This window comes from Scophthalmus maximus, chromosome 21 (genome assembly GCF_022379125.1).
Source record: "Scophthalmus maximus strain ysfricsl-2021 chromosome 21, ASM2237912v1, whole genome shotgun sequence".
NCBI classification, from domain to species: domain Eukaryota; kingdom Metazoa; phylum Chordata; class Actinopteri; order Pleuronectiformes; family Scophthalmidae; genus Scophthalmus; species Scophthalmus maximus.
Window position 1 is genome coordinate 14,967,501 of NC_061535.1, and position 25,000 is coordinate 14,992,500.

The window sequence follows — 25,000 nt, forward strand, 5'->3', positions numbered from 1 at the left end:
AGCGCTGCGGTTGAAGGGCACCTTTTTCCTCGCACAGGAAGACGCACGCAGAGAGGCTTTCTGTACAGTCCAATGGCTACTCGGGGAGGTGCTGTCTGCCCCCAGTTGCCATGGCAACTGTCGGGAGCACCTCAGGTAGGTCGAGCTGCCTTTCCGAGTCGAGCGAGGACGCGAGGCTGAGCCTGGGATCTGGCCCCTACGGTCAGTGAACGCACCAGGCGGCGTCCCACCTCTGCACGGGTCTGTGGAAATAAATACCCAGGATGTCAAAAAAATATTTTGATCATGGCCCGTGTCATTCTTGATCTTGTCGCCACGCATTTATCAGAAGTGCTTCTTCCGGTCAGGAGAGTTGTCGACGGCGGCAGAAAGAAAAGTCAAACGTTTGCTTCTCAAACGTAGAGATTTGCGGCTTTGCTCTGTTTTATATGATATTTTAATATTCTATGAATGTTTTGGATATTTGAACTGGTAATTTAAACAAAAGCAGTAATTTGAAGACGTCACATGATCTCACATGGGAACTGATGATTGTTGTTTTGTTTTTAATCATTATTTGACATTTAATGAATGAAACGGTTAAAATATGTGCTGAAGAAATAAAATCAACCTTTTTTATATTTCCCCCTGATTTTAGAAATTATTATTATTATTAATTTACAGGAGTTGTTTCCAAATTGAACCTGCTGTGATTATCTTTTGTAGAAACTAGGCTTTAGTTGATTGGTTGACTGAAGAAATCTATAATTTTTTCAGTCGATGAAGACGATCAGGTCTTTTTCAAGCAAGTTGCCACTTCTCAATTTGTTATGTGACATTAAATGTAAAACATCTTCGGGGTTTGATCTGATGAACAAGAGAAATCTGAACACTGACTCTAATACTGTTTTGCTCAAAATATTAACTGTGAAGTTAACTTGGTCTCAGTAGAAGTAATATTCAGTTTCCTGTGCAGTGTATTCAAAACACTTATCGGTTATTTCAAAGTAATTTGAAAGGTGAGCAGCAGCCAGGACTCGTCAACGGGACAGGAAGTAAAACGGAGCAGGTCACTCGGAGCTCCGCCTTCCTTTCCGCCGACAGTCCATCACACCCTGGTTGGTGTCCCGAGTCTCTGGTCCTGTAATGACTGGACGTCCAGCGTCTAAATATAGACGCAGCAGCAAACAGATTGTACCCTTGAGTGTCTCCGCTGCTTATTCACACAGCAAAAGACCCTTTTCCTTGTGGCTCTTAAATGTTCTGTGTCTGATCATGTGACATGCGTTGTGATAGTCTTGGTGTCGTACCTGCTCAAGGAAACGTTCTTCAGTCGTCTCTGAGAAGAGAGATCAGCTGTCCTGCTCCTGTGGCGGCAGCTGATTTGAATTAAGGCGTTTTCTCTTTATCAGCTTAATCTCAATGATTTAGTTTATAAAATGTCTGAAATCGTAGAAAACACTTCCCAGAACCCAGATTCTGACGACTTCACTCCGCTTCATTCAGTTCAAAGTGAAAGAAAACAGGAAGTACAGCGTCACTTTTCTTATAAATGAGTGTTGTCGGTTCGACGCCCCTCCTCTGGACGTCACTGTAACCGTGAAGACATATTTAGGGAAATTCTGGAAATGTGAAATGTTGCCTGAACTCAGCTTTTCATAACACCCTCGGGCTGACACATGCAAAGAAAGAAAGAAGGAAAACAAATATGTTTTTATAATATTTCTACACGGAAACTTTTTTTTTACATATTTTAACAAGATAATTCTCGTTACCTCTTTTTATTCTTCTCAATTTAAATCAGATTTTCACTTTTGACATGTTTCTTTCTGTCGATCGCTCTCCAAAAAATGCAAATGAATTCCACCGTACTTCAGTTAAATCAATAAAAAACAATCAAGTGAAACAAACGTAGTGTAAATAATCAGCCCAGTGTGAAATATGTATTTTCTCTCAACCTTAATTTTTGATGGTCTCGATCGCCCCTCTCTCTCACCATCACCTCTGATCAAATCACGTGTATTAATATTTCAATTCCTCCAAAGTTAAAATAATTCCTCTTGAAAACAAATCTGAATAATTAGTCAAATATTGCTCATGTTTACATCAAACAAACAGTTGATCGTGCACCAGTTTCTCTTAGCAACACGATGGAACTGTTCATTTCCTCTTAACGTTCTTGGAGGTTGAAGGTTTTCAGACTGAAAAGTAAATATTGGCTGATGATCTGTGGGAGACGCGTTGTGGACGGGACCGGTAGAGGAAGTGGTGGAGGCGCTGAAGTGGACTAATCTGTCATTAGCCGAGTGACGTCAAGGTGTGGTCGGCACCGTCGGCCTGTAGGGATCAGAGCCGGGTGTCAACAGATTAATATATATAAAACCTACCTGGCACTGAGGCGGCGATTGGACTTTTATTTCGGAGTGTTATTAATCAGAATGTGTTCCTTCTCGCTTCCCTCTCAGGTCATCTGGTGAGGAATCGTTCAGCGTTCAGGTGGAGGAGTGGGGCAGACAGCGCCACCCAGGTGTGCAGAGTGGGACTGCGACGCGTCGCACAGCCCCCCCTCCCCCCCTCCCGACAACGAGCTTCCCCCGAGCGCCGCCCAGCCAGATGGACTGCGAACTCTGAGAGCAGCGCGAGCCCAGGACCGGAAATCAACCAGGGGAGAGGAGGCCGGGGGGGAGAGAGAACGCTCGCCGTAGGGGCACTGGTCGGGTAGAGGAGAGGAGGACGAGGGGCTCCACCACCATGTCGTCCAACAGGACCCAGAACCCCCATGGACTGAAACAGATAGGCCTGGACCAGATATGGGACGACCTGCGGGCTGGCATCCAGCAGGTGTACACGCGGCAAAGCATGGCCAAGTCGCGCTACATGGAACTCTACACGTATCCTGAGAGATCGGGGCAAATGAATGAATGTTGGTTGACGTGGCTGTGGTGGTAGAGAGGTTGTAGAAAGGGTTTCCCAGAGCGGACAACCAGTAATCTGCGAGCCCCTTGACAGACAAACACGAGGCAACCATCTTGATAAATCAGCGATCAGGCAGAAATTCACCGATTCACAGATGAATGTTTTTTACAGAAGTAAAGATTTATTTGTGTTTGTGGGTGTTCGTCAAACAGCTGTGGCAATTATGAGGGACATTTTTCCACTTATTTTCATATTGAGACTTAACAGATGTATTGAATTAACTGGAGTCGAAGCTTTAGAAGGAAAAATGTAAGCAAACATTAATTTTTTTTATAATTCACCAAGCTCACTAACTAGCTCATGCGGCCTAGTCAGTCATCATCTCACCTAAAGGCTTGATTTTAAAAAGTTAGCGAACAGTTAGCAAATATTTCATCAGGTCATGAGCTGCAGCTAAATGGTCCCGACCGGAAACAAACCTTTGCAACAAAATAATCACATGATTTATTTATGAGATATGATTACTGGACCACAAAACATAGTTTTATTTCAGAACTAAATACATCAAATTGTGTGTTGTTGTTGTTTTTTTTAAATCAGGAAGAAGTGATGTACAAAAAAAGGGAAGGCAGTTTCTTTTGCCCATCCTATGAACTCATATGAATCATCCGCAGTGTTTGTGATGTAAAGGTGAGAGATGATATTTCACCTTTTGTTTGTTTGACCACCTCGCTTCCTCTTCCGTCATTATTTACAAAACGCACCCACTCGCATGGTCTCAAACAGATTTGACACAAATTTTAACTCCACACGAGCCAGAATAAAGGAAAATGAGTTTAAATTTGAATTCAAACCCTCTGACAGGTTAGTGCTGTCTGTGGCGTACGAGTGTTTTTCGCTCCTTAATCCTTCCCTCAGACACGTATATAACTATTGTACCAGCGTCCACCAGTCCAGCCAGGGCCGGGGCTCGGTGCCGCCGGCCAAGCCCTCCAAAAAGTCCACCACTCCTGGCGGGGCTCAGTTCGTAGGCCTGGAGCTCTACAAGCGACTCAAGGAGTTCCTGAAGAACTATTTGACCAGCCTGCTCAAGGTGAGTCCACCCACACGCACGAAACTCCGACGCACACACCCTCTGCAATCCCCGCCTCTAAATCTTCCTCTTGCCCCCCACACCCCCCGTTCTTCCCACTCTGCAGGACGGCGAGGACCTGATGGACGAGTGTGTGCTGAAGTTTTACACCCAGCAGTGGGAGGATTACCGTTTCTCTAGTAAGGTCCTGAACGGGATCTGCGCCTACCTCAACCGCCACTGGGTCAGACGGGAGTGTGACGAGGGACGCAAGGGCATTTATGAGATATATTCTGTGAGTCGAACGTCGACATGTGTCTCTGTTCCCTCTGTTTGTGACCGGTGTCGTTACCAGAACTTTAAATGGTCAACGCATTGTAGCCCGGGGACCCAGATGAATTCTGGGTCATGCTCATTTTAAATTTGCTCCGTCAGACTCTCGGTCTGGTTCTCCTACATTGGTAAGCGATCTACTTCCTCCGGCAGAAATCTCGCTGGTCCAATTACACCCAGTTATCTGATAGTGGGCGGGTTTTACACCGCAACGACGGACGGAAGTTACTATTGTAAACAACCAAGATGGCTGCCGCCGACGAACGAGCATTTGACTAAAAAGAACCTCATATTTTCACATTTCTCCCACAAAAACATCAACACTGTTTCACAGACGTTGTGGAATCATCATCACAGACGTCACAGACGCCTCCTCTCTGCTCTGGACGCCACGTGATTCGTCTGCATCCATCGGCAACGCCTCTTGGAAATCGAAAAAATGAACCGAGGGGTCCCGGACTAATACGTTTGAGTGTTAAAAAAATATATAGACGGAAAAGGAAGAGACGAGTGATTGACATGAAGCGTAAAGTCTGGACCAATTGTTAATCCTCTCACTCTTCCTCCCCCTCTTCCTCCTCCCCTCTCTCTCTTCCTCCCAGCTGGCACTTGTGACCTGGAGGGAGTGTTTATTCCGACCCCTCAACAAACAGGTGTGTGTGTGATTTCTTTTTTATAGACATGAAGTGACAGTGCGTTTACATGCAGTTTAAAAACCCGATTATATTCGGGGTTAAGGCTTTACCCCGCGGTTTCTCAAACGCCATGTAAACACCTCACCCCGGTTGGCAGAGCGCCACCGGATGTACCAGAGGCAGAGTTACTCCCATCATTCTTCACATTCTTTCTCCCCCGCTCATGTTATACGGGGAGAAATGGCATGACCCGGTTACTCACTTTACCTGCCACAAGACCAGACTTCCGTTACTGCTGTGACTGTAAACGCACTTCAATCACACTAAAAATAAATCCCTCTCTTTTTGTTGTTGTGGTACAAATAATGAACGTGGAAGTGAAACTCTCCTCGTGTCTCCTCAGGTAACAAACGCTGTGCTGAAGCTGATAGAGAGAGAGAGGAATGGTGAGACCATTAACACCAGACTGATCAGCGGTGTGGTCCAGTCGTATGGTAGGTCCCCGTGTGCGGTGAAGACGTACAGACAAACAGATGTTGGGTGTTGGAAGGTTTTATTCCATACTTTTAGAATGGTACCGGAGCCAGAACCCATTCTTTTTCTCTTTTTTTTTCTTTTTAAAAAACAAACACAAACACAAAACGACTGTGGGAACAGATTTCTGGCAAATTGGAACTTGAAATTTAAGGTATTAAATATTAACAGTTTAAAGCATGTCTAACTTAAAGCTACAGTGTGTAATATTTAGAACTTGTTCACATAATAGAATATATTGTCCGTAACTATGTGTTCATATGAGTTATATATAGTTCCATGAGCTGGACCGACCTCCGTGTGAGTCTCCATGTTTCTACCTCATGTTGAACACGGTTGTTGAACTAAACAGTCCAGAATACGCCGCGTTCACGTTGAATTTTCAGACACTGCCGGAAACCAGGAGATGGAATCAGCGGTGCGCCGCCATAAAGTGTCCCCTGTCGGTCGCTCAGTGGGTTGTGGTTTGCACTTTACCACCAGATGCCGCCAGAAAATTAAAAAAATGACACACTGGGACTTTAATACAATAAAAAATACTCCGGCGTCAAACCTCGCACGCACACATCACACACGGATGACGTGTTTTGCATGTTGCCATGGCGTCACATGAAGTCAGTCAAACGCGGAGCATCGATGTAAAACCAGACTTAAACATGTCTTTGACCCAACCACAACAATTGGCCCCTTAAAAGTTTACACGTTTCAAAACTGTTTCAAAAAGTGTCTGAAACTAAATAAATGTGAAGTATTAAGAACGGGGACGATCGCGTGGTTCCAGTCTCCTGACGACACGTCACCTCTCCTCCTCCTGCAGTCGAGCTGGGCCTGAACGAGGAGGACGCCTTCGCCAAGGGCCCGACGCTGTCCGTCTACAAGGAGTACTTTGAGTGTCAGTTCCTCACGGACACGGAGCGCTTCTACACCCGCGAGAGCACAGAGTTCCTGCAGCAGAACCCCGTCACAGAGTACATGAAGAAGGTAGGCGGGTCGTTTTTAAATAAGAAGGGTTTTTGTTCTGTCGCCTTTGAGGACGGTTGCTCTCCCGGTTTGTCCTCGGAGCAACACTTGTAACCGACGACCGTGTTTGTGTCCGATGTCGTTTCTCTGTGCGTGGTGTCCTCAGGCGGAGGCTCGGCTGCTGGAGGAGCAGAGGCGTGTGCAGGTTTACCTCCACGAATTCACCCAGGATGAGCTGGCCAGGAAGTGCGAGCAGGTCCTCATAGAGAAGCACCTGGAGATCTTCCACACCGAGTTCCAGAACCTCCAGGACGCCGACAAGAACGAAGGTGAACCGGCCATTTTGTGTCGTGTTGCTTTTTTTTTTTGCAGCCGGAGATGCAGGTTTCAATATCACTTTTATCAACTTTGGCTCCGAGTTATAATTAATTTACAGGTTTAAAACCAGAGGTTTGCAAGAATTTAATCATCCTCACTTCACCAGGACACCAATTTTTATTTTTTATCTTGTTTTGGTTTTTCTGTCAGTAACTCTCGTCCTCCCTCTCGTGTTATTCAGACCTGGGCCGGATGTACAACCTGGTGTCGCGGATCACCGACGGTCTGGGTGAACTGAAGAAGCTCCTGGAGACTCACATCCACAACCAGGGCCTGGCCGCCATAGAGAAGTGCGGCGAGGCCGCGCTCAATGTACGCACCACTCTATACTAGCGTTTGTCCCCAGTAAAAAATGGTTTATGAGGGCCACAGGCAGAAAGGTACAGTCACGTCACATGAACCAGGTTGTGTTTGATGTGTGTGCGTGTATGTTTCTTCCAGGACCCCAAAGTGTACGTGCAGACCACCCTGGACGTCCACAAGAAGTACAACGCCTTGGTCATGTCTGCCTTCAACAACGACGCCGGCTTCGTGGCAGCTCTCGACAAGGTCAGTAAATCCTCCAGGGAACCAAACGGGGGCGGGGAAGCGTACGGAGAACTTAAATATTGTGACGAGTCACAACATTGTTTTTTAGCCATTTTTTAAAATCAGAATTTATTAAAACCTGAATGTCCCTCCGCTTCGCAGGCGTGCGGCCGATTCATCAACAACAACGGCGTCACCAGGATGGCTCAGTCGTCCAGCAAGTCTCCTGAGCTGCTGGCCAGATACTGCGACTCTTTACTCAAGAAGAGGTGGGCGACGTTAACACCGGAACACAGATGTGGCTCGACGAAATATGAGAAACCTTAACTTCAATTTTTTAAAATTATTTGTCCCAAGATGACAAACCAATATCCAGGATTTTAGGCCAACGTTGACAAAAACTGTGTGTAACTTCACGATGACGTGTCTCGTTTTCGTCTTTGATGACTAACATCTCACTTTCACTCTGTGCGTGTTTTGTGTTCAGCTCCAAAAACCCAGAGGAGGCAGAACTGGAGGACACACTCAACCAAGTGGTGAGTGGCTCTTCAACCAAACTCACTCTTGTCTATATATATTTATGTGTTTTCATATATATATATATATTGCAGATAGTGATATTCAGAGAGCAGGGCGGCTGAGATTGTGTTGACACTAAATCGCTGAACTCGAAACGTTAGCATCACGTTAGCTAAGGCACGTTTCTCCCCCGCGCCTCCTCGTCCAGATGGTCGTGTTCAAGTACATCGAGGACAAAGACGTTTTCCAGAAGTTCTACGCCAAGATGCTGGCCAAACGCCTGGTCCACCAGAACAGTGCCAGCGACGACGCGGAGGCCAGCATGATCTCCAAACTCAAGGTACGCAGCGGCGACACGATCTGTCGACTCGTGAATCCCCCGCCATGTTTTACAAACCTCACGGCTGTTTTGTTTTTTTGTTCCCCTGCAGCAAGCGTGCGGGTTCGAATACACGTCCAAACTGCAGCGGATGTTCCAGGACATCGGCGTCAGCAAAGACCTGAACGAGCAGTTCAAGAAGCACCTGACCAACTCTGAGCCTCTGGACCGTGAGTGACACGCACGCAAAGCAAATAAAAACCTGCGTGATAACGTGACAGTGATCATTAATTTCTTGCGTGTGTGTGTGTTAAAGTGGACTTCAGTATCCAGGTCCTGAGCTCCGGGTCTTGGCCTTTCCAGCAGTCCTGCACCTTCGCTCTGCCCTCTGAGGTGAGGCCCATCCAACGGACACAAAAACAACAACTAAATCTTTTAATAAGTTTAAATATTTCAACTCGGGGCGAGTGAAGCGTCGACTTCGTCTGTGATGTCATCGTGTGTCTACCCCCCCCCCCCCCCCCCCCCCCCCCCCCCCCCCCCCCCTCTGTGTGCAGCTGGAGCGAAGCTACCAGCGCTTCACGGCATCCTACGCCAGCCGACACAGCGGCAGGAAGTTGACGTGGCTCTATCACCTGTCCAAGGGCGAGCTGGTCACCAACTGCTTCAAGAACAGGTACACAGACGAACTGTCGGGGGTCACGGGTAGGGGGCGCTGTGGGGGGGAGTCTGTCGGACACCGTCTTTCTTCCTGTAGCCGACGGCGGCGGCCGATCTCGGTGAAATCAACGTAATGTTTTAAAAGTCAAATGATGACAATGTAAGACGAAACCTCGTCCAACAGATCAGCGCAACATGAGATTTATTTTACCTCTGCTTATTGGATCCATGTAGAAGACAAACCAGCGATACGAGTCCGTCTCTCAGGACTGAAGAAACCTCCATCTTCAATCGTCTGGTTCAACCGAGAGCGAGTGTGAACTTGTTTCCGTCTGTTTCCTGTGGACTGAACCTGTTGTTGTTGTTGACGACAGGTACACGCTGCAGGCCTCCACCTTCCAGATGGCCATCCTGCTGCAGTACAACACCGAGGACAGCTACACCGTCCAGCAGCTCACCGACAGCACTCAGATCAAAACTGTGAGACTTGAACCTTTTCTGACGCGGAACACGGAACAAGTTTAGATTCCTCCTCAAACCGTCCCGTTTCTTTTGTCCTCAGGATATCCTGGTTCAGGTCCTGCAGATTTTGTTAAAGTCGAAGCTGCTGGTGAGTGAAACCAAAGACCAGACTCTCCTGTCACGTGTCGTTTCTATTCAGACAGTAGAGGGCGACAGATATCAGTTTTACACTCACCTCTGTCTGGGGGAAAAAAAAAAAAGGTTTAATTTTGTTATAACAATTATTATAAGTCTGTCGTCGTATTTTATGAAGAATTATTTCAATGCTGCAGCGATTTGGAAGTTTGATGGGCATAACCTTTATTATAGATAAAAATAAAACACATACGTAGAACTTGAATTAATAAAATAAAAACTGTAGAATTAAAGTTTTCTTTTTCTGCCGCCTTCCTTCCACCTAACTTACTTCCTTCCTATCTACCTACCTACCCAACTACCTTCCTATATTATTGATATTATTGTGCTCAAGTGGTGATGTCACCTTTAAAAAAAAGCTAAACAAATAAAAGGTTGAGAGGTCGCCCAGGTCAACTGTGTCTCTACCGTCCGTCAGGTGATGGAGGACGAGAACGCCAACGTGGACGAGGTGGAGTTCAAACCGGACACCGTCATCAAACTGTTCCTCGGATACAAGAAGTGAGAAGCTGCTTCAGATGATGGAGCTGGTCGACGTGTTGTTGTTGTCGTCGTCGTCGTCGTCATCATGGAGATGTTAAGCCGTTGGTTTTCTCGTCCGCAGTAAGAAGCTGAGGGTGAACATCAACGTGCCGATGAAGACGGAGCAGAAACAGGAGCAGGAGACGACTCACAAGAACATCGAGGAAGATAGGAAGCTCCTGATCCAGGTGACGTGTCGCGCCCTCGCCGCCGCCGAGCGCCCAAGTGTACAAGTCGGGTTTGTTCGTTAACCCTGTCGTGTGTCCGCAGGCGGCCATTGTGAGAATCATGAAGATGAGGAAGGTCCTGAAGCACCAGCAGCTCCTCGCCGAGGTCCTGAACCAGCTGTCGTCCCGGTTCAAACCCAGAGTCCCCGTCATCAAGGTGATCTGTCGACCATTTCCTCGATTAATCGTTTCGTTGTTTGGTGAAAAATGTTGATTGTGTTTCAAAAGTAATGTTTTGTTTTGTCCACACACCAAAGATATTTAGTTCACTGTCCCAGAGGAGCAAAGAAACCAGAACATATTCATATTCAAGAAGCTGAAATCAGGATTTTTTTTTCATAAAAACTACTTGAATCGATTATCAGAACAATCAGTGATGAATTCAGTCGTTGATTACTAATCGATTACCTGCCGCAGCTCTATTAAAATCACTGATGTTTTGTTCTCTGCGGTGTGGTGGTGACGTTTGTCTCCCTCTTGTGGACAGAAATGTATCGACATCCTGATAGAGAAGGAATACCTGGAGCGAGTGGACGGAGAGAAGGACACGTACAGCTACCTGGCCTGAACGCCGCCCGCCCTCCTTCCTCCCGCCCGCCCGCCCGCCGGCTCTCCTCTCCTCAGTTTTATTTTTATTTGTTATCTTCTTTTCTTTTTTTTATGTCTGAGTAATAAAGTGTGGATCCCTCTGAGCGGCGGACATGTTGTGAGTGTGTCGCCGCCGCCGCGATTTGACAAACCATCAACGTAGGGGGAGGGGAGGGGCGTGAACTTTCTGCTCTGCCTTCAAGGAACAAACGCTGCCGCCCCTGCTGTTGAGCCCGGGAACCCCCGTCTACATGCTCGCCTGCCCCCGTCCCGTCCGTAGGACTCGAACACACTTTCTTCTTGTCATATTGTAAATAACCACAGACTCTATGAAGGGGAGGGGAGGGCGGGAGAAAAAAAACTCTGCTCCCTTATTGACATAGCGCATACATAATGAATTAGCCTACAGCCAATCAGAGGAGAGCCTCATCCAAAGGTTTCTGCATGCTACTGCCTACCTGCACCACAGTGACCACGAAAAACATTAAAGAGTAAAAAAAAATACAAGTCGAGTCACTGGGCAGCCGCCGCAGTCCACCGCCGCACGCCGCGAAATGTCGAAGCCGGTCGTGATTTAAAGCCGCTGGAGGAAGAGGAGGGGGAGGAGCTTGGTGAGGTCGGCGCCGCCGTGACGCTCGTGGCCCGAGGCGGGTCGGGCTCGTGCAGGAGGCCGGTCTCGGGACCGAGCGGTGGACATTTGTATAGTGTGGTTCATTTTCTAAATGTGTGATAAATAAAAACAAGGAAAGATTTCTCTAAACGCTGTCGTCTCGCCTCCACCACTTTTCCATCCGGGGAAAGAAAAAGGAGAATAGTTCCTTTGCTTTTCATCTCATTTAATGGCGACTGGATTATTCTCCCAGAGTAACGGGGAAGACCTTGTTGTGGTTATGAGGAAAATATATTTAATTTCTTTTAATATTTTGCCATAAATCAACTGTAGTTCTTTGTGAATCTGCAGCGGCGGACACCGGAACTGATGAGGGTTTTTATCAAATAAATGTTATTTAAAAAATTCTCGGTTTTTGTTCTATCAAAAGTCCCGAAACCTCAGAGAAGAAGAACTTAGAATAATATAAAGACTATTAATTTTCTGACAAACTAAAAATTGGTTTGACGAAAATATTCCAAACTCAAAATTAAAAAAGCGAAAACTGGTTGCTCTTCATTTAAAGTCTGGAAACTTGATATTTATATTTAATCTGTAACGTTTTCCCCTCAGGAGCAAAAATCTTTATCCACGTGACACTTGTCTCCATCCTGTTCAAAGAAAGTCAGAAAACTTGTCCACTTATAATATTTTAATCTGCATCATCACTTGGAACAAAATCCCTGTTTCACAAAGTCGTCCAGGGAAGAAAAGACCACGCAGGCGTTTGTTGTGAAACGATAAAACAAACTTCTCTTTCTCATGAACCGAATTTAAATAACAAACCTCAGCTCCTTGTGATTATTAACAAAACTCCACAGCAGCTGATTTCAGATTTAAACATCTTGTTTATAAACCAAAAAAAAGAGCTGCTGTGACTTTTTACATTTTTTTTTAAAAAATTCTATAAGAAATGTGAAGGATTGCTGGTTTGCACAATCTTTAAATTCATCGACACCGGACCGTAAACAAAGATGGACGACATGACGGCTCCTAGATCGCCCCCTGGTGGCTGGCTGCAGTATAGCTCATAAGCCCCGCCCCTTTGTATGTTGGCAGATGGGACGTGGACGTTAAACAAATGTTTCCAAAGACGCGTCTGTCTCTTTAGGAAGTTCTTATAATTTGAGACGTCATGATCAACAGCTAACACTGACTCCTGATTGGTCGAGAGCGTGTGTGGGCGGTGACGTGGAGAGGCGTCGTCCATCTTTATTTTTCACAGGAAGGTTCGTGAGCTGTGACAACTTTTATAATAAAATGTAAAAAATTACATCGACAGTGTTTGATTTCCCCCCAAATATATTTCATGACGTGTAGAAGCGAAGCACCAGGTTTCGGGGATCACGGCCCCATGAAGTCTTTCGTCCGGCGTCTACAGACGACACGTGAGACACGAGACGCGGCTGCGTCCGTCTCCTTCAGGTCTGTGGATAATTACAGGACGACGAAGAGGAAGAAGACGACGAGAGGAGCGAGTGAGATTGTAAAAAGAGGAATGTTCGGAAAAACTTATTACATCCTACTGATTGGACGTCACACGACGAGGAGGAGGAGTCACAGAGGAATCGTCTCGAGGTTTGAAATTTGGGGATCAGCTGTAAAATCTGATCTAGAAGCAGCAGAGAGCGACGTTCCAGAGGAAAGTTTCCCGTCGGTCCTCCGCTGCGCTGCAGGGACGTGTTGGAGAAACTAATGAAATAAAAATCAAATATTAGACCTGAATCTTTAACGTCAAACCAAGTCTCCGTTTGAATCATCGGCTCCAGGTTCTACAAACGTTTAAGAGTTTGATGATTTTTACAGAATTTCTTTAATCACATTTCTTTGGGTTTTTAAATTTTGATGAAAGTCTCCCGAAGCACTTCAACACATTCGCTTTTCAAACTACCTGAATACTTTTCGTGTATCACTAGAAATAGAAGGAAAAATGCAGAGATTTGTCAAAAATCCCGGTGTTTTATTTTAACAAAAACGGATCCAAAAAAATATAAAAACTGTCGTTTAAAACCTCGGTCTCTCGCCCGAGTTTCAGAAACGAGACGTTCGTCGAGAACCGAGTTCCATTTTCTTCACAACGTCGATGAGACGCGACGGAACCGGAGGAGGAAGAAGAAAAGAGGAAACAAAATGGAGCCGAGGAAAACTGTTCACCGACGGCATCCGAGAGTCTGAGTCATGTAAAACCTTCATCTGTAGCAGGAAACAAAGTTTGTCTGTTGAGTTTCCAGTTGTTTTTTTTTATTAGCACCTGAAGCAGCATCACAGAGTTGAAGCCAGAAAATTAAAAATGTTCAATCTGAGAGAAGGTTTTCATTTTCAGCGTTGGGATTTACAGGGTTTTCAAGTTTGCTGTTGAAGGCGTCACTGCGTCATCGCATCATCAAATCAATCAGCACGATTATATTTTCACAACAGGCGACGTCTTCCTGCTTTTCTCCGTTTCATGATTTCTGGACCAAACAAGACTTTTGGGAATTCATTTTCTTGACATTTCATGATTGAACAGATTAACCATGAAAAAAATTAAGAAACTACACTTAAAAAAAAAAAAAAATTTGAATAACCACAAGTAGAACCGCCCGCATCGAGAGCCAGACGTATTTCACAGCAAACGGAAAGTGAGCGGATAAACGACAAGCTGAAGAAAGGAATCTTGGGAGCGCCGGGGGGGGGGGGGGGGGGGGGGGGGGGGGCAAACGATACGAAGAAAAAGGAAAAAGAAGTGACGTGAGCACGAGGCTGGTGGAGGATTCTGGTCACTGAAGCTTGAATCTAGAAAAAGACAGTCGAGGGTTTGTCGCCTCTAGAAAACATAACAAACAGATTTTTTTTAAAAAGTTTGTAGGCGATCGAATCGAAACGTCCGACTGAAGAGTACGATTTGGTGACAGCAGAAAAAGAAAAATCACAGAAGCATTTGAAAAGTATTTTAAAAAATTCCCAGATTTCCTGAAGCTTTTCTTTTTTTAAACGTCGTTGACAGGTCGTCTGGATTTTCCTGAAGTGAAGGTGTGTGTGTGTGTGTGTGTGTGTGTACGTGTGTGTAAGGCCGTCGTGTTGCCAGTCCACAGGAAGTAGAGGTCGGGACGTCAGGCGATCTCCAACTCCCGCTCGATCCCGACGTACTTCAGCGCGTCGGCCTGGCTGTACCTGGGAGACGCAGACGGGATCAAGACTTTGAACAACGCAGCAGCTCGACTGACCATTTGTTTTCGACCGGACAGTAAAAATATTAAAACGTTAACGACGTAACGATTACTCGCCACTGACCTGTAGTCGAAGAACAGCTCCTCTCCGGTCTGGATCGCCCTCTTGGCGAAGATCCCGATCCGGTGATCCCCGTTCACCATCATCACTGCGGAGGCGGAGACACACACCAGAGTTCAGACACTCAGACTGTTGTTGGGGTCAGACCCCGCCCCCCGCCCCCCGCCCCCCGCTCGTTACCTTTAGCGTAGCAGTTGGGGTTCACCGAGTGGTTGGCGAAGCGGATCTTATTTCCTTTCCTCGTGGCGTCGACGACAAAGTCTGAGGAGAGAAGGAAAATTACCTGACGATTAAAAAAAAAAGATTTAAGATGTCAGGATTTCAAACGCCCCCACGCAGAACTTGAAGTTCTATTATATATTATTTATGTAGGTAAATCATTTAAAAATCCGACATGTCACATTCTGACTCGTGTTGCACTTCATACACACAAAGTCACGGTTTCTGCAGAAAGGTGATCGTGATGTCTATCACTAATTCCCTAGACACTCATAATTTTCCAGACTTATCCAGACCTGGAAATGACTCAAATCAAATTCCACACTGTGTGTGTGTGTGTGTGTGTTACCGTTGTTGAGGTTGAAGAGGAAGCTGCACATGTATTTGTCGTAGACTTTGCCTCGGCGGTCGGCTTCGTCCTGAGAGATGATCTGCAGAAGACACATTTTTCACTCAAATTACACAAAGTTGAATATTGAATATATTGTCCATAACTATGTGTTCATATATGAGTTAAATATAGTTCCATGAGGTGGACCCGACCTGCGTGTGAGTCCCCATGTTCGCTACGTCTTGTTGAATACGGTTATTGAACTAAACGGTCCATATTCATATTCTCCGTTGACATTTTGATTATTAGTCATAATGTCGTAACCACCCGAGGTTGACTCACCCGTCGAGCTGTGAGGTTGTGAAACGATAGAAGTCCGTATGAAATCAACCTCGTTTTAAGTATAAAATACTAAACTACCCACAATCCTACAGTGTAACATCGACGTCGCTGATCGGTTGAAACACTTTTACTACACCGCGACCTTCATGTCGGCGAGTGATGCTGCGCTCCACTGTGCTCGGAGCGTGGGCGTCGGGTTGTCGTTCCATTTAACCACAGGACTCGAAATTAAAGTCCTGCAAGTCGGAGGTTGACACTCGAACGCCTCCTCGACTCGGAGGGTCAGAGTTCCGAGATGTAAGTGAACGCAACATGAGTTACTACTTCGCGCTGCAGTTTCTTTCCCTTGATCTCATCTGAATCTAAGAGTGTATCGACGTGCAGATGCAGCTGTTTTGATCATCCTACCTCTCCGCAGTACTCGGAGATGAACTCGTTCTTCTGGACCGGCTCTTTGATGAAGATGCCCCAACCGGCCACGTCTGACGGCGCCAGCAGGAGGTGCTGAAGGACCCAGAGACCCGGAGAATCAAACCACATGCTCATGTACAAAACACATTCAGGTTTCAATGTGCTGAAGAAGACGAAGAAGAAGAAAGAAGACGAAGAAGTAGAAGAGCGGCGTCACCTTCTTGGCTCCTCTCTGGATGGAGCAGTTCTTGCAGGACACGTTCTTACTGTCCCAGTGGTCGGCGGCGCCGCAGGTCAGGCACAGGTCCGGGTCGCACTCCCTCACCGCCAGGTAGCAGGGACACTGCTTGGTGTTGCACTGGGCTTTGCACCGGCAACCCGGGAATCGGTTCTGACCTGCATCCGGAGAGTCACAGAGATACGTGAGACACCAGTAGGTTTGTTTGTATTTTTAAAAGGCTTGATGGCGGCGGCGCTGCTGGTTCGTACACTCGGAGCTGCACTGGCAGAACTTCTCGCAGAAGTTCTGAGCGGTGACACAGGGACAGGAGGAGTCGCAGGGTTGCCGCGGGTGATCGCACGGCTGGTAATTATACACGTGATTGGAAGAACCGTCTGAAACAGGAGGGAGGAGACACGAAGGTCAAGATGGGAATTTTTTTTCTTCTTCCAGTTGAATCATCCTCAGACTGTGCGACCTCTGACCTTTCTTCAGCTGGATCTTCCTGCAGTGAGTGGCCCACAGTCGGTGTTTCCTCTTCTTCTTCCTAGGGGGCGTGTCCTCGTCCTCGGCGGGAGCCCGGGCGATGATGCTTGACTCCTTCACCCGGAACTCGTACACCTGCAGTCGAGACGACGGGACCGTCAGGAATCTCGAATCACCTCCGCCCTCAAGGGTGTGAACTACACGTGGGGCCGGTGGCTCACCTGTCTGCAGGTCTTGGTGGCGACGAGTCGCGCGATGGCGCAGTAGTTGTCGTAGTACGTCCCGATGAGAACCCGGAACAGAGACGCTTCGGCACCGCTCCAGTCCACCGCCTCGGCCTCGCCGCTCAGCTTCATCTTCACCGGCGTCTGACACCGCGAGTTGCCCTCTGCACACACACATGCAAGTCAATAAGGGAATTTCCACGGCGGGAACGTTTCCCCCCGGGATTAACGGGTTTTTGTTATTTCGTACCCGAGCTGCTGGTGTTCTCGTCCTTCTTATCGTCGTCGTCGTCGTCTTTGTCGTTGTCGTTGTCCCGCTCGTCGTCCCGTTCGTCGTCTTTGCCGCCCTCGCGGTCGCTGTCAGTGTCCTTAGTTTCCGAGGAGACGCTGGGAGTGCCGGGCCGGCTGTTGCCGTTGCCGTTGGGCAGTCGTCCGCGGCGACGGCCCACCGTGCGCTTGGAGGGCGTCTTGACGCGCTCGGCCACTGCTGCCGCGGGATACTCCCTCACCATCCCGTCCTGGGCAAACCACAGAACAACGACAACAGTGTCAGTGGCAACAAATAACAATATTCAAATTATATATTTTTCCAGTCATCACAGATGAAATCAGACAACGGAACGTGACTCACCTGCACCAGGTACATGTAGCAGTCGATGCCGCAGGGTTTACTCTCCACCAGGTTCTCCAGGTTCTTGCGCTTGTAGGTGTTGGGAGTTGCGTGGAAGGCTACAGGAAGGGACGCAAGATGAATATGAAAACATATACTCCATGTCGGAGATAATTAGTTAGACTGTTTAGACTGTTAGTTAAACACATTTCTCTCTCTATCTCTGTGTGTGTGTGTGTGTGTGTGTGTGTGTGTGTGTGTGTGCGCGCGCACTGACGGTGGAGGAAGCAGTCGTATTTGAAGCAGCGTCGGCAAAACAGAGTGTGGAACGAGTGCAGGCTCTGCTCGCGCTGCACCGAGCGAGCGTTGGGGCCGTCGATGTTCGGCGTGCATTCGGGAGGCAGCGCTCCGGGCAGCTGCTGCTCCGTCAACTCCTTGTACCTGCAACACAGAGAGAGAGAGAAATGTGTTGCGTGAGTTATAACGACAAAGTAAAAGTACTTGAAAATCAGAGCCTACAAATGAAACGAAAGCAACAGGACAAAAAAAAAAAAGATCCAAAGGTTTGGCGAGACACTGACTTCTCTTTGAGCTCCTCGGTGGAGCCCTTGTCGGGGAACATGGAGGAGATGGCTTCAAAAATCTTGTCAGATGGAAACTTCTTGGAGATGTCATTACTGGTTCGGTCTGAAAACACACACACACACACACACACACACACACACACACACACACACACACACACACACACACACACACACACACACACACACACACACACACACACACACACACACACACACACACACACACACACACACACACACACACACACACACACACACACACACACACACACACACACACACACCATCAGGGCACAAACACACAACAACAAGCTGCTTTCAGACTCGCCAGGAAGTCCGGAACATTGTCCTGAACTTTTCCAGAGAAGCTGAATGTGAATGTCCGCCTACGTAAATGTCTGCCAACGGAAAGGTCTGCCAACGGAAAGGGTCTGCTAACGTAAATATCTGCTCACGTTGTCCCTGTGACACTTATTGATCTCGTCGTAATGATCCGTGATATTGAAGCTGGTGCAAAAAACAACAACCTGTGGAAGTTGTTTCCACAGATCGATCTCGGCGTCGGGACTCACTCTCGCCACTGACGAGTCCGTCCTTGCGCGGGTCCTCTGGAGGCTCCTTGCCGCCGTCGCATGCCTCCATCTTCTCCACCTTGAAGTCCTGTGGTTCCTCCTCCTCGTCCTCGTCGTCCTCGTTGTCGCTGTACTGGGACAGGGCGTTGACCAGCTCCACGAAGATCTCGTCGTTGATGAAGCCGCACTCTGCAAGACAACACGACAATATAAACAAGAAGAAATATCCGTCCCCTTTTGTCCTGAGGGCAGAACATCATCGTACAGCTGAGTTCACATAACTTACATTATTTTATAATTTCTGCCCTATTTTTTTGGTTCAATCTCTACTTAACCTGATAAGAGCGACCTAAAATGTCTGAACATGTACTTTTTTATTTCTTAAGTTTGGTCGTCTGCTAACTTGGGGGAGGAGGCGGGGGTTTATGATACACTGCAGCCAGCCACAAGGGGGCGATCACGATGATCTGGCTTCACTTTCGACGGAGCTGTCGCATCGTCGTCCTCACCTCTGTCCCCGTGCACTTTGCCGTCGTAGTTCTTGATGAGCTCTTCAATGAAGGTACCGTCCTGGTCCAGGATCTCGTCTCCCATGTAGGGGATGTTGTGGAGCACGGTCTCGTCTTCGACCTGGTGCCAAACAAAAGACAGCTGTGGTTTAAAAACTGTCCCAAATGCACATCTGGCGCCATTGTTTTTGGAGGTTCGTACACACCATGAAGTTCTGCTGCAGCGGCGACCAGGAGTACATGACCGGCACCGAGGCCACGGCGTTGAGCGTCTTCAGGGGGATGACCTGCCGGTGGGAGTCGGAGAAGCCTCCGTCCACCGTACACTGTGCAGGGAGAAAAGACAAAGGGTGAGAAGACTTTTTCCTCGTCACTGTCAAGTGCGACTCGTTAGAACAATGTCGGTCCTGCTGACCTCCCTGGTGCCTCGCAGAGACCCGACGGACGTCATGATGTGAACGGGCTGGATCCGTCTGGTCTTCCACTCCTGGTTCAGAATATCAGTTCGCTTCATGATTTTCTGACGGTTGGTGCTGAACATGCTCTGGAAGAGTTACAAAAATAAATAATTTAACACAACAATTAACATGACAACCTAGTTTAAAACATGAACAAACATTTTGATTTAAACAGATGAAATGAGAGACGCACCTTGACCTCGTCGGCCCGCCGGAAGCGCTTGAGCTGCCGAAGCCTCATGTACTCGGACTTGACCCTCTTCTTCCAGTAGGCGGGGCCCTTCTCCGAGCGCTTCCCCGTGAGCACCATGATCGACCTGCAGCCAAGCAGAAGGACGATGAAGGTTTCCACACACGTTTTCAACTCTTTGCCGTCGAAGTCTTCAAATTTGACAATCATCTTCTGCTTTCTCCTCAAGGACAAAACAAGGTTTAAACGGATGCGGACTTAGCGTCCGTCCCACTTCCCCATCCCTCCGTTTTGCACGTAGGGTACAGAACCTAATCAAAAGTTTGGAATGTGTACGTGTGAGTCTGCCTCGTTTGTTCGCGTAACGGTGAACAGATTTCGTCTATTTATCTCTATGGTTGTGTTGATGTTTCAGTAACAAGGTCGTTACTCTGGTACGTGAGACGGACGCACTAACCACGAGGCCAAAGCCTCGAACTCAAGTCACCCGCGCCAAAGTACTCGCTTCATCGGCACCGGTTGCTGAGCCGTAAAGTACAAATGCGGCGGTTCTGACGGTGTTCGAAACGCATGTCGTCCACCAGACTCTGCTTGGGCTGAACCGTGCAGGTTATTCATACGTGTAAACTACGTTTGACAGCATTACACATCCATATGAAGTTCCACACGCGCACTTTCAACAGAGACTGGTACAAAGGAAATGGCAATTCGTGTTTTGTGAGATGACGACATTACTCTGACAGAGATAAATGACCTCGGAAAAGCCTCTGGACTTGGCTCATCCGTCCCCGACACTTGGTTGTTCCCGGAGACAGATCATCACAGGACAGTGTTCTGCATCAACATGTCAGTTTACTGTCGGGTCACAATCTGTACTGAGTCTGAGAGTAAACTAGTGGCCGACGGATAAATGCAGGCGGGGGTTAAAGGAGCAAACGTGTGTGTGTGTGTGTGTGTGTGTATATATATATATATATATATATATATATATATACATACACATATATACATACACAAACACACACATATATATATATATACACACTCAGACACATCTCATATATATACACACACACTCACACACACATATATATATACAAACACACGCATATATATATACAAACACACGCATATATATATATATATATATACAAACACACGCATATATATATATATATACAAACACACGCATATATATATACAAACACACGCATATATATATATATATATACAAACACACGCATATATATATACAAACACACGCATATATATATATATATACAAACACACGCATATATATATATATATATATACACACACACATATATATACATACACACTCACACATACCACATATATACATACACACACACACATACCACATATATACATACACACACACATATATATATATATATATATATATATATATTTCACTCATAATATTAGATACAAATACAGAACTCAGCAGAGAGCTACTGATGTACGGTCATGTTTGTTTGTAACACCCCCCCCCCCCCCCCCCCCCCCCCCCCCCCCCCCCCCCCCACACCCCTTCTTTCTCATCCGAACCGTTTGACTCGATCATTTGAGGGAAGTGGCTCTCGATCAACCCTGAACATTTCCTTCCCAGTGAACTGCGCTAGAGGAGACAAAGAGGAGACAAAGTTGTGGTTGCGGGACGTGCGGCTCGACAGCAGCTAACAGTCGAGTTCGTTAACAAAAGATCGACGCGCTCGAGCGGCGCCGCGGAGCAGAAGCAGGAGCTCGTCCGACTCGTGTGAGCTCGTCCGACTCGTGTGAGCTCGTCCGAGCCGGACATCGACGCTGACAGCTGCTCATACCTGCCCCGGAGGCTCCGTCCTCATCCAGCGGGGGTTCTCCGGGATCGGCGCGTCAGAACCCGGGCGACGTGCTCCTGTGTGGTCGGGATTAGCTCGGCTCCGTGTTCCGGGGCTAGCCGTCGCGTTAGCTCGCTGGCTAGTTAGCAGCTAGCTCGGGAGGAGGCGGAGGGAGCGATGCACTTTGCGCGACAGCCGGCTTCGCGTGCCTCGGAGACGGCAGACGGAGGAGGCTGCCTTCCCTCCACCGTGGGCCTGGTTCGAGCACCGGAGCCGCCGTGTCTGTGGGACGGAAACACCGCGTCTGTGGAAGATTCAACAACGTTGTTTGTTTCCGCCTCGGATCCTCTGACCGTTCAAACCGCTCTCCGTCGCTCCCTCGCCGCCCACTACTGCTGCAGCGGATTCAAGAGGCGCCAAACGCTCGGGCCAATCACAGGCGCCGACGTTTAGGCGTTTGTCAGTGTTGAAACACGCGATAGGTGGCGGTTTGTGTCGCCGGCGCCAACCAATGAGACTCGGAGCTGCTGCGGCGGGTGGGCGGGCCCCTGCGACGGGGACATGTGGACGCGGCCCCCTTTGTTCTCTCGTCCGTCCACCGGCGTCGGTGGCGCACGTCAGTTGGCACATTCGCGTCGGTGAGCGAGCGAGGAGACGACTGGAGTCGAGTGGAAAGTCTATTTACAACCCGTGTGTCGCGACAGTGATCTGATACTCTCCGTCACAATACACAGACGGGTATGGAAAGCCAACAGGCGCACATTTCGTCACACTTCTCTGAGCGCCACCAGCCGTTCTCCATGCGGAGTGGCCCGGGGGGGGGGGGGGGGGGGCTGAGGGCGAGTGACGGTGTTAATAAGAAGCGGATGAGATTCAGTGAGCGGCCGCAGACAGCGAGGGCAAGGGTCGGGGAGTGTATTCAGCCCCGCCCCCTCTGCACAGCCATTGGCTGACAGTGCGGCACCGGTCTTCATGCCGCGTTCAGGGCCCACTGGAAGTTCCATGGAATGTACATGTACAGGTGTTAGCGAAAACAAAACCTGAACTATAATCACAAAGTCTTTATCAGTGTGGGAGTATTGTTAGTTTTCTCATTGAAAGAAAAAAAGGGGGTTATTATTCATTTTGTTCTCTAAATGTGAATTGAGAAGCAATTTAGCAATTTATATTTTTCTACATGTTAGCACATTATTTTCAATCTACTGAGAGACAGAGACTTCATATGTATATAAAAATGTAGTCACCAGGTCCAGAAAGTGAAGGCGATGTGGAAGTGTCTGAAGCCTGTATTCTCTGTACTGACCAGCAGGGGGCGACTCCACTGGTTGTTTCTATAGAAGTCTATGAGAAAGTGACATCTCACTTGATTTATAACGTCAGTAAACATTTTCCTGAGGAGTTGAGGACCATTTTTCTAGAACATGCGGAGCAGCGTGGGAAGACTGTGCTGCTGGTCTCTGATCAGGTTCAGCTCCCTGAACTAAAGCAGAACCAGCAGACTGACGTCTTGGTTTTCTAAAAACCTCGGGCCAGTCCAGAGTGAACTTCTGCACCAAGAAGGTTTTTTTCCTTTAAAGATGTGGTTGCACCTGATGGGAGTTTCATCAGAAATTGATTTCAGAAAAGTCTCTCACTTCACCTTCAGTTACACCTGGAGATCTCACTACAGCGAGTAGCGCCCTCCTGTGGTAACAACTGGGAAGTAACATTGCGCTGAAGATTCACGTAAACCAAGGAAACGTGGACCTCCAGAAGAAATATGTAAACCCTCAGGAATAATCCTCATCACACTGAGGGCAAATCTGAGAAGTAATATAAAAGTGACTCACACTTTGATGATTTTAGTGAATTCACACCAAACTGAACTACAGTGACTAATATTCATCCAGGTCCATGTGATCAATGTCAACATATAATCACTCCACTCTTACAAGTCAATATTCAAGATGATGAAGAAGATCAATAATCCTTTTTTTTTACTCTCAAAGTATGTCGGTTTGAGTCTATCTCTAGTTCGGCCACCAGGCGGAGCCATTTACCTATTAATGGTAAAATGTTGGATTCAAACGTTGTTATTTCTTGAAGAACAATAAATTGAATCACATAATCAGCATCATCACAAAATACTACCAAGAGCGTTTTTAAATTTGTATTTTCGAAAAATCAATGGGAAATCTGTTAATGAAACTAATTGTGTGTGAATTCACTTTTATTATGAACCAGGAAATATTGTATGACGAAAACATGAAGTCCGCCGACTTGGACGTTGACGGTCAATATTGTCTCTGTTCTGTTGAATGTCGTGACAGTTGATTTGATTTGGAAGAAAACGTAAAAGTAAAAGAATCTGAAGCGTCCCACTTCCGGTGCACTGTACCTGGGACACGAGTTTTGTTTTTTCATCTTTTTTCTACATTAAAACGCGTCGCATCTGTGAATTAACTACGTTCAAACTGGAGGAAACGTTCTCAGGCAAGTTCATAATTAGTCTGTTGTGGTTGTAAATTATGAAAAAAAATCTCTCACAATCACGACTTAATGTTTCCTATTTTTTCTAAAAAAAAATCTGTGAAAAATAATTACCATGCTATTTTTTCCCTTTTCTTTTTTAATCGGTTTTATTCTGCTTTGACTTTGAAGGGAACTCATGGTCGTTTCCGGTTTTTCTTTTCTTTTTCCAAGGGAACTCCCGCCAGCTTGTCGCCGGTGGAGCGCTCGCTCGGTCCCTGCGCATCCTCCTCCTCCTCCTCCTCCTCTTCATCCTCCTCCTCCTCCTCTTCATCCTCCTCCTCTTCCTCCTCCAGCCTCAGTCCGGACGGTGCAGGAGCAGGAGCAGGACCCCAGACTGTCCCCTCGGTTCGCAGGACGGGACGGGACACCCCCCCCCCCCCCCCCCCAGTGGTGCGTTCTGGGACAACACCATCTCTCTGTTGCGTAACAACGACAACAAGTGGAACTAACTGAGGAGAAGAGACGAGGAGCTTGTGGAGGATGAACCCTCACTGCGCCCGCTGCGGGAAGATCGTCTACCCGACGGAGAAAGTCAGCTGCCTGGACAAGGTGCGCGCACACACACACACACACGCACACACACACACACACACACACGCACGCACACACACACTTCACACTAGCGCATGTCTGGAGTTCAGCCAAGTCTTTGGAGACGAACCTCCTCACACCTTTATTCCGACCAAACCAAAAGCATTATACATCATAACACATTATAATAAGTGTAACTCAGCAGCTGATGC

General features: G+C 47.4%; 3 protein-coding genes across 7 annotated transcripts in view; 2 read left to right on the top strand and 1 right to left on the bottom strand.

Annotated features, from left to right (window-relative positions):
- The window catches only part of LOC118291306 (cullin-1), a 17,174-nt gene extending 5,587 nt beyond the window's left edge, over positions 1-11,587 (top strand). The window contains exons 2-22 of the mRNA XM_035619486.2: positions 2,445-2,870; positions 3,814-3,988; positions 4,095-4,262; positions 4,903-4,953; positions 5,339-5,429; positions 6,287-6,450; positions 6,596-6,758; positions 6,989-7,119; positions 7,249-7,356; positions 7,498-7,604; positions 7,823-7,871; positions 8,063-8,194; positions 8,286-8,403; positions 8,490-8,566; positions 8,731-8,849; positions 9,208-9,313; positions 9,396-9,443; positions 9,909-9,991; positions 10,095-10,200; positions 10,283-10,396; positions 10,727-11,587. Of these exons, the coding sequence (XP_035475379.1) occupies positions 2,731-2,870; positions 3,814-3,988; positions 4,095-4,262; positions 4,903-4,953; positions 5,339-5,429; positions 6,287-6,450; positions 6,596-6,758; positions 6,989-7,119; positions 7,249-7,356; positions 7,498-7,604; positions 7,823-7,871; positions 8,063-8,194; positions 8,286-8,403; positions 8,490-8,566; positions 8,731-8,849; positions 9,208-9,313; positions 9,396-9,443; positions 9,909-9,991; positions 10,095-10,200; positions 10,283-10,396; positions 10,727-10,807 (2,331 nt within the window). The 5' untranslated portion in view covers positions 2,445-2,730 and the 3' untranslated portion in view covers positions 10,808-11,587. The remainder of the gene's footprint in view (positions 1-2,444; positions 2,871-3,813; positions 3,989-4,094; positions 4,263-4,902; positions 4,954-5,338; positions 5,430-6,286; positions 6,451-6,595; positions 6,759-6,988; positions 7,120-7,248; positions 7,357-7,497; positions 7,605-7,822; positions 7,872-8,062; positions 8,195-8,285; positions 8,404-8,489; positions 8,567-8,730; positions 8,850-9,207; positions 9,314-9,395; positions 9,444-9,908; positions 9,992-10,094; positions 10,201-10,282; positions 10,397-10,726) is intronic.
- Positions 11,588-13,695: 2,108 nt separating this feature from the next.
- ezh2 (enhancer of zeste 2 polycomb repressive complex 2 subunit) lies at positions 13,696-22,128 on the bottom strand. The gene is made up of 19 exons (XM_035619487.2): positions 21,750-22,128; positions 19,909-20,032; positions 19,673-19,801; positions 19,464-19,583; positions 19,258-19,378; positions 18,749-18,937; positions 18,171-18,276; positions 17,867-18,030; positions 17,611-17,708; positions 17,230-17,497; positions 16,977-17,143; positions 16,755-16,890; positions 16,539-16,664; positions 16,267-16,445; positions 16,047-16,142; positions 15,315-15,396; positions 14,927-15,007; positions 14,750-14,834; positions 13,696-14,629 (listed from the first exon to the last, which is right to left on the bottom strand). Exons 2-19 carry the CDS (start codon positions 20,023-20,025, stop codon positions 14,569-14,571), a joined length of 2,325 nt encoding a protein of 774 aa, XP_035475380.1. The 5' UTR covers positions 20,026-20,032; positions 21,750-22,128; the 3' UTR covers positions 13,696-14,568.
- A 121-nt stretch (positions 22,129-22,249) lies between these two features.
- The window catches only part of nebl (nebulette), a 55,421-nt gene continuing 52,670 nt past the window's right edge, over positions 22,250-25,000 (top strand). Inside the window, exons 1-2 of one of the 5 annotated variants that reach the window (XM_035619480.2) lie at positions 22,250-22,384; positions 24,429-24,806. In XM_035619480.2, the coding sequence (XP_035475373.1) occupies positions 24,738-24,806 (69 nt within the window). In that variant the 5' untranslated portion in view covers positions 22,250-22,384; positions 24,429-24,737. Of the gene's footprint in view, positions 22,485-24,428; positions 24,807-25,000 lie in introns of all 5 variants that reach the window. The other 4 variants (XM_035619479.2, XM_035619482.2, XM_035619481.2 and 1 more) reach the window with 4 other exon arrangements.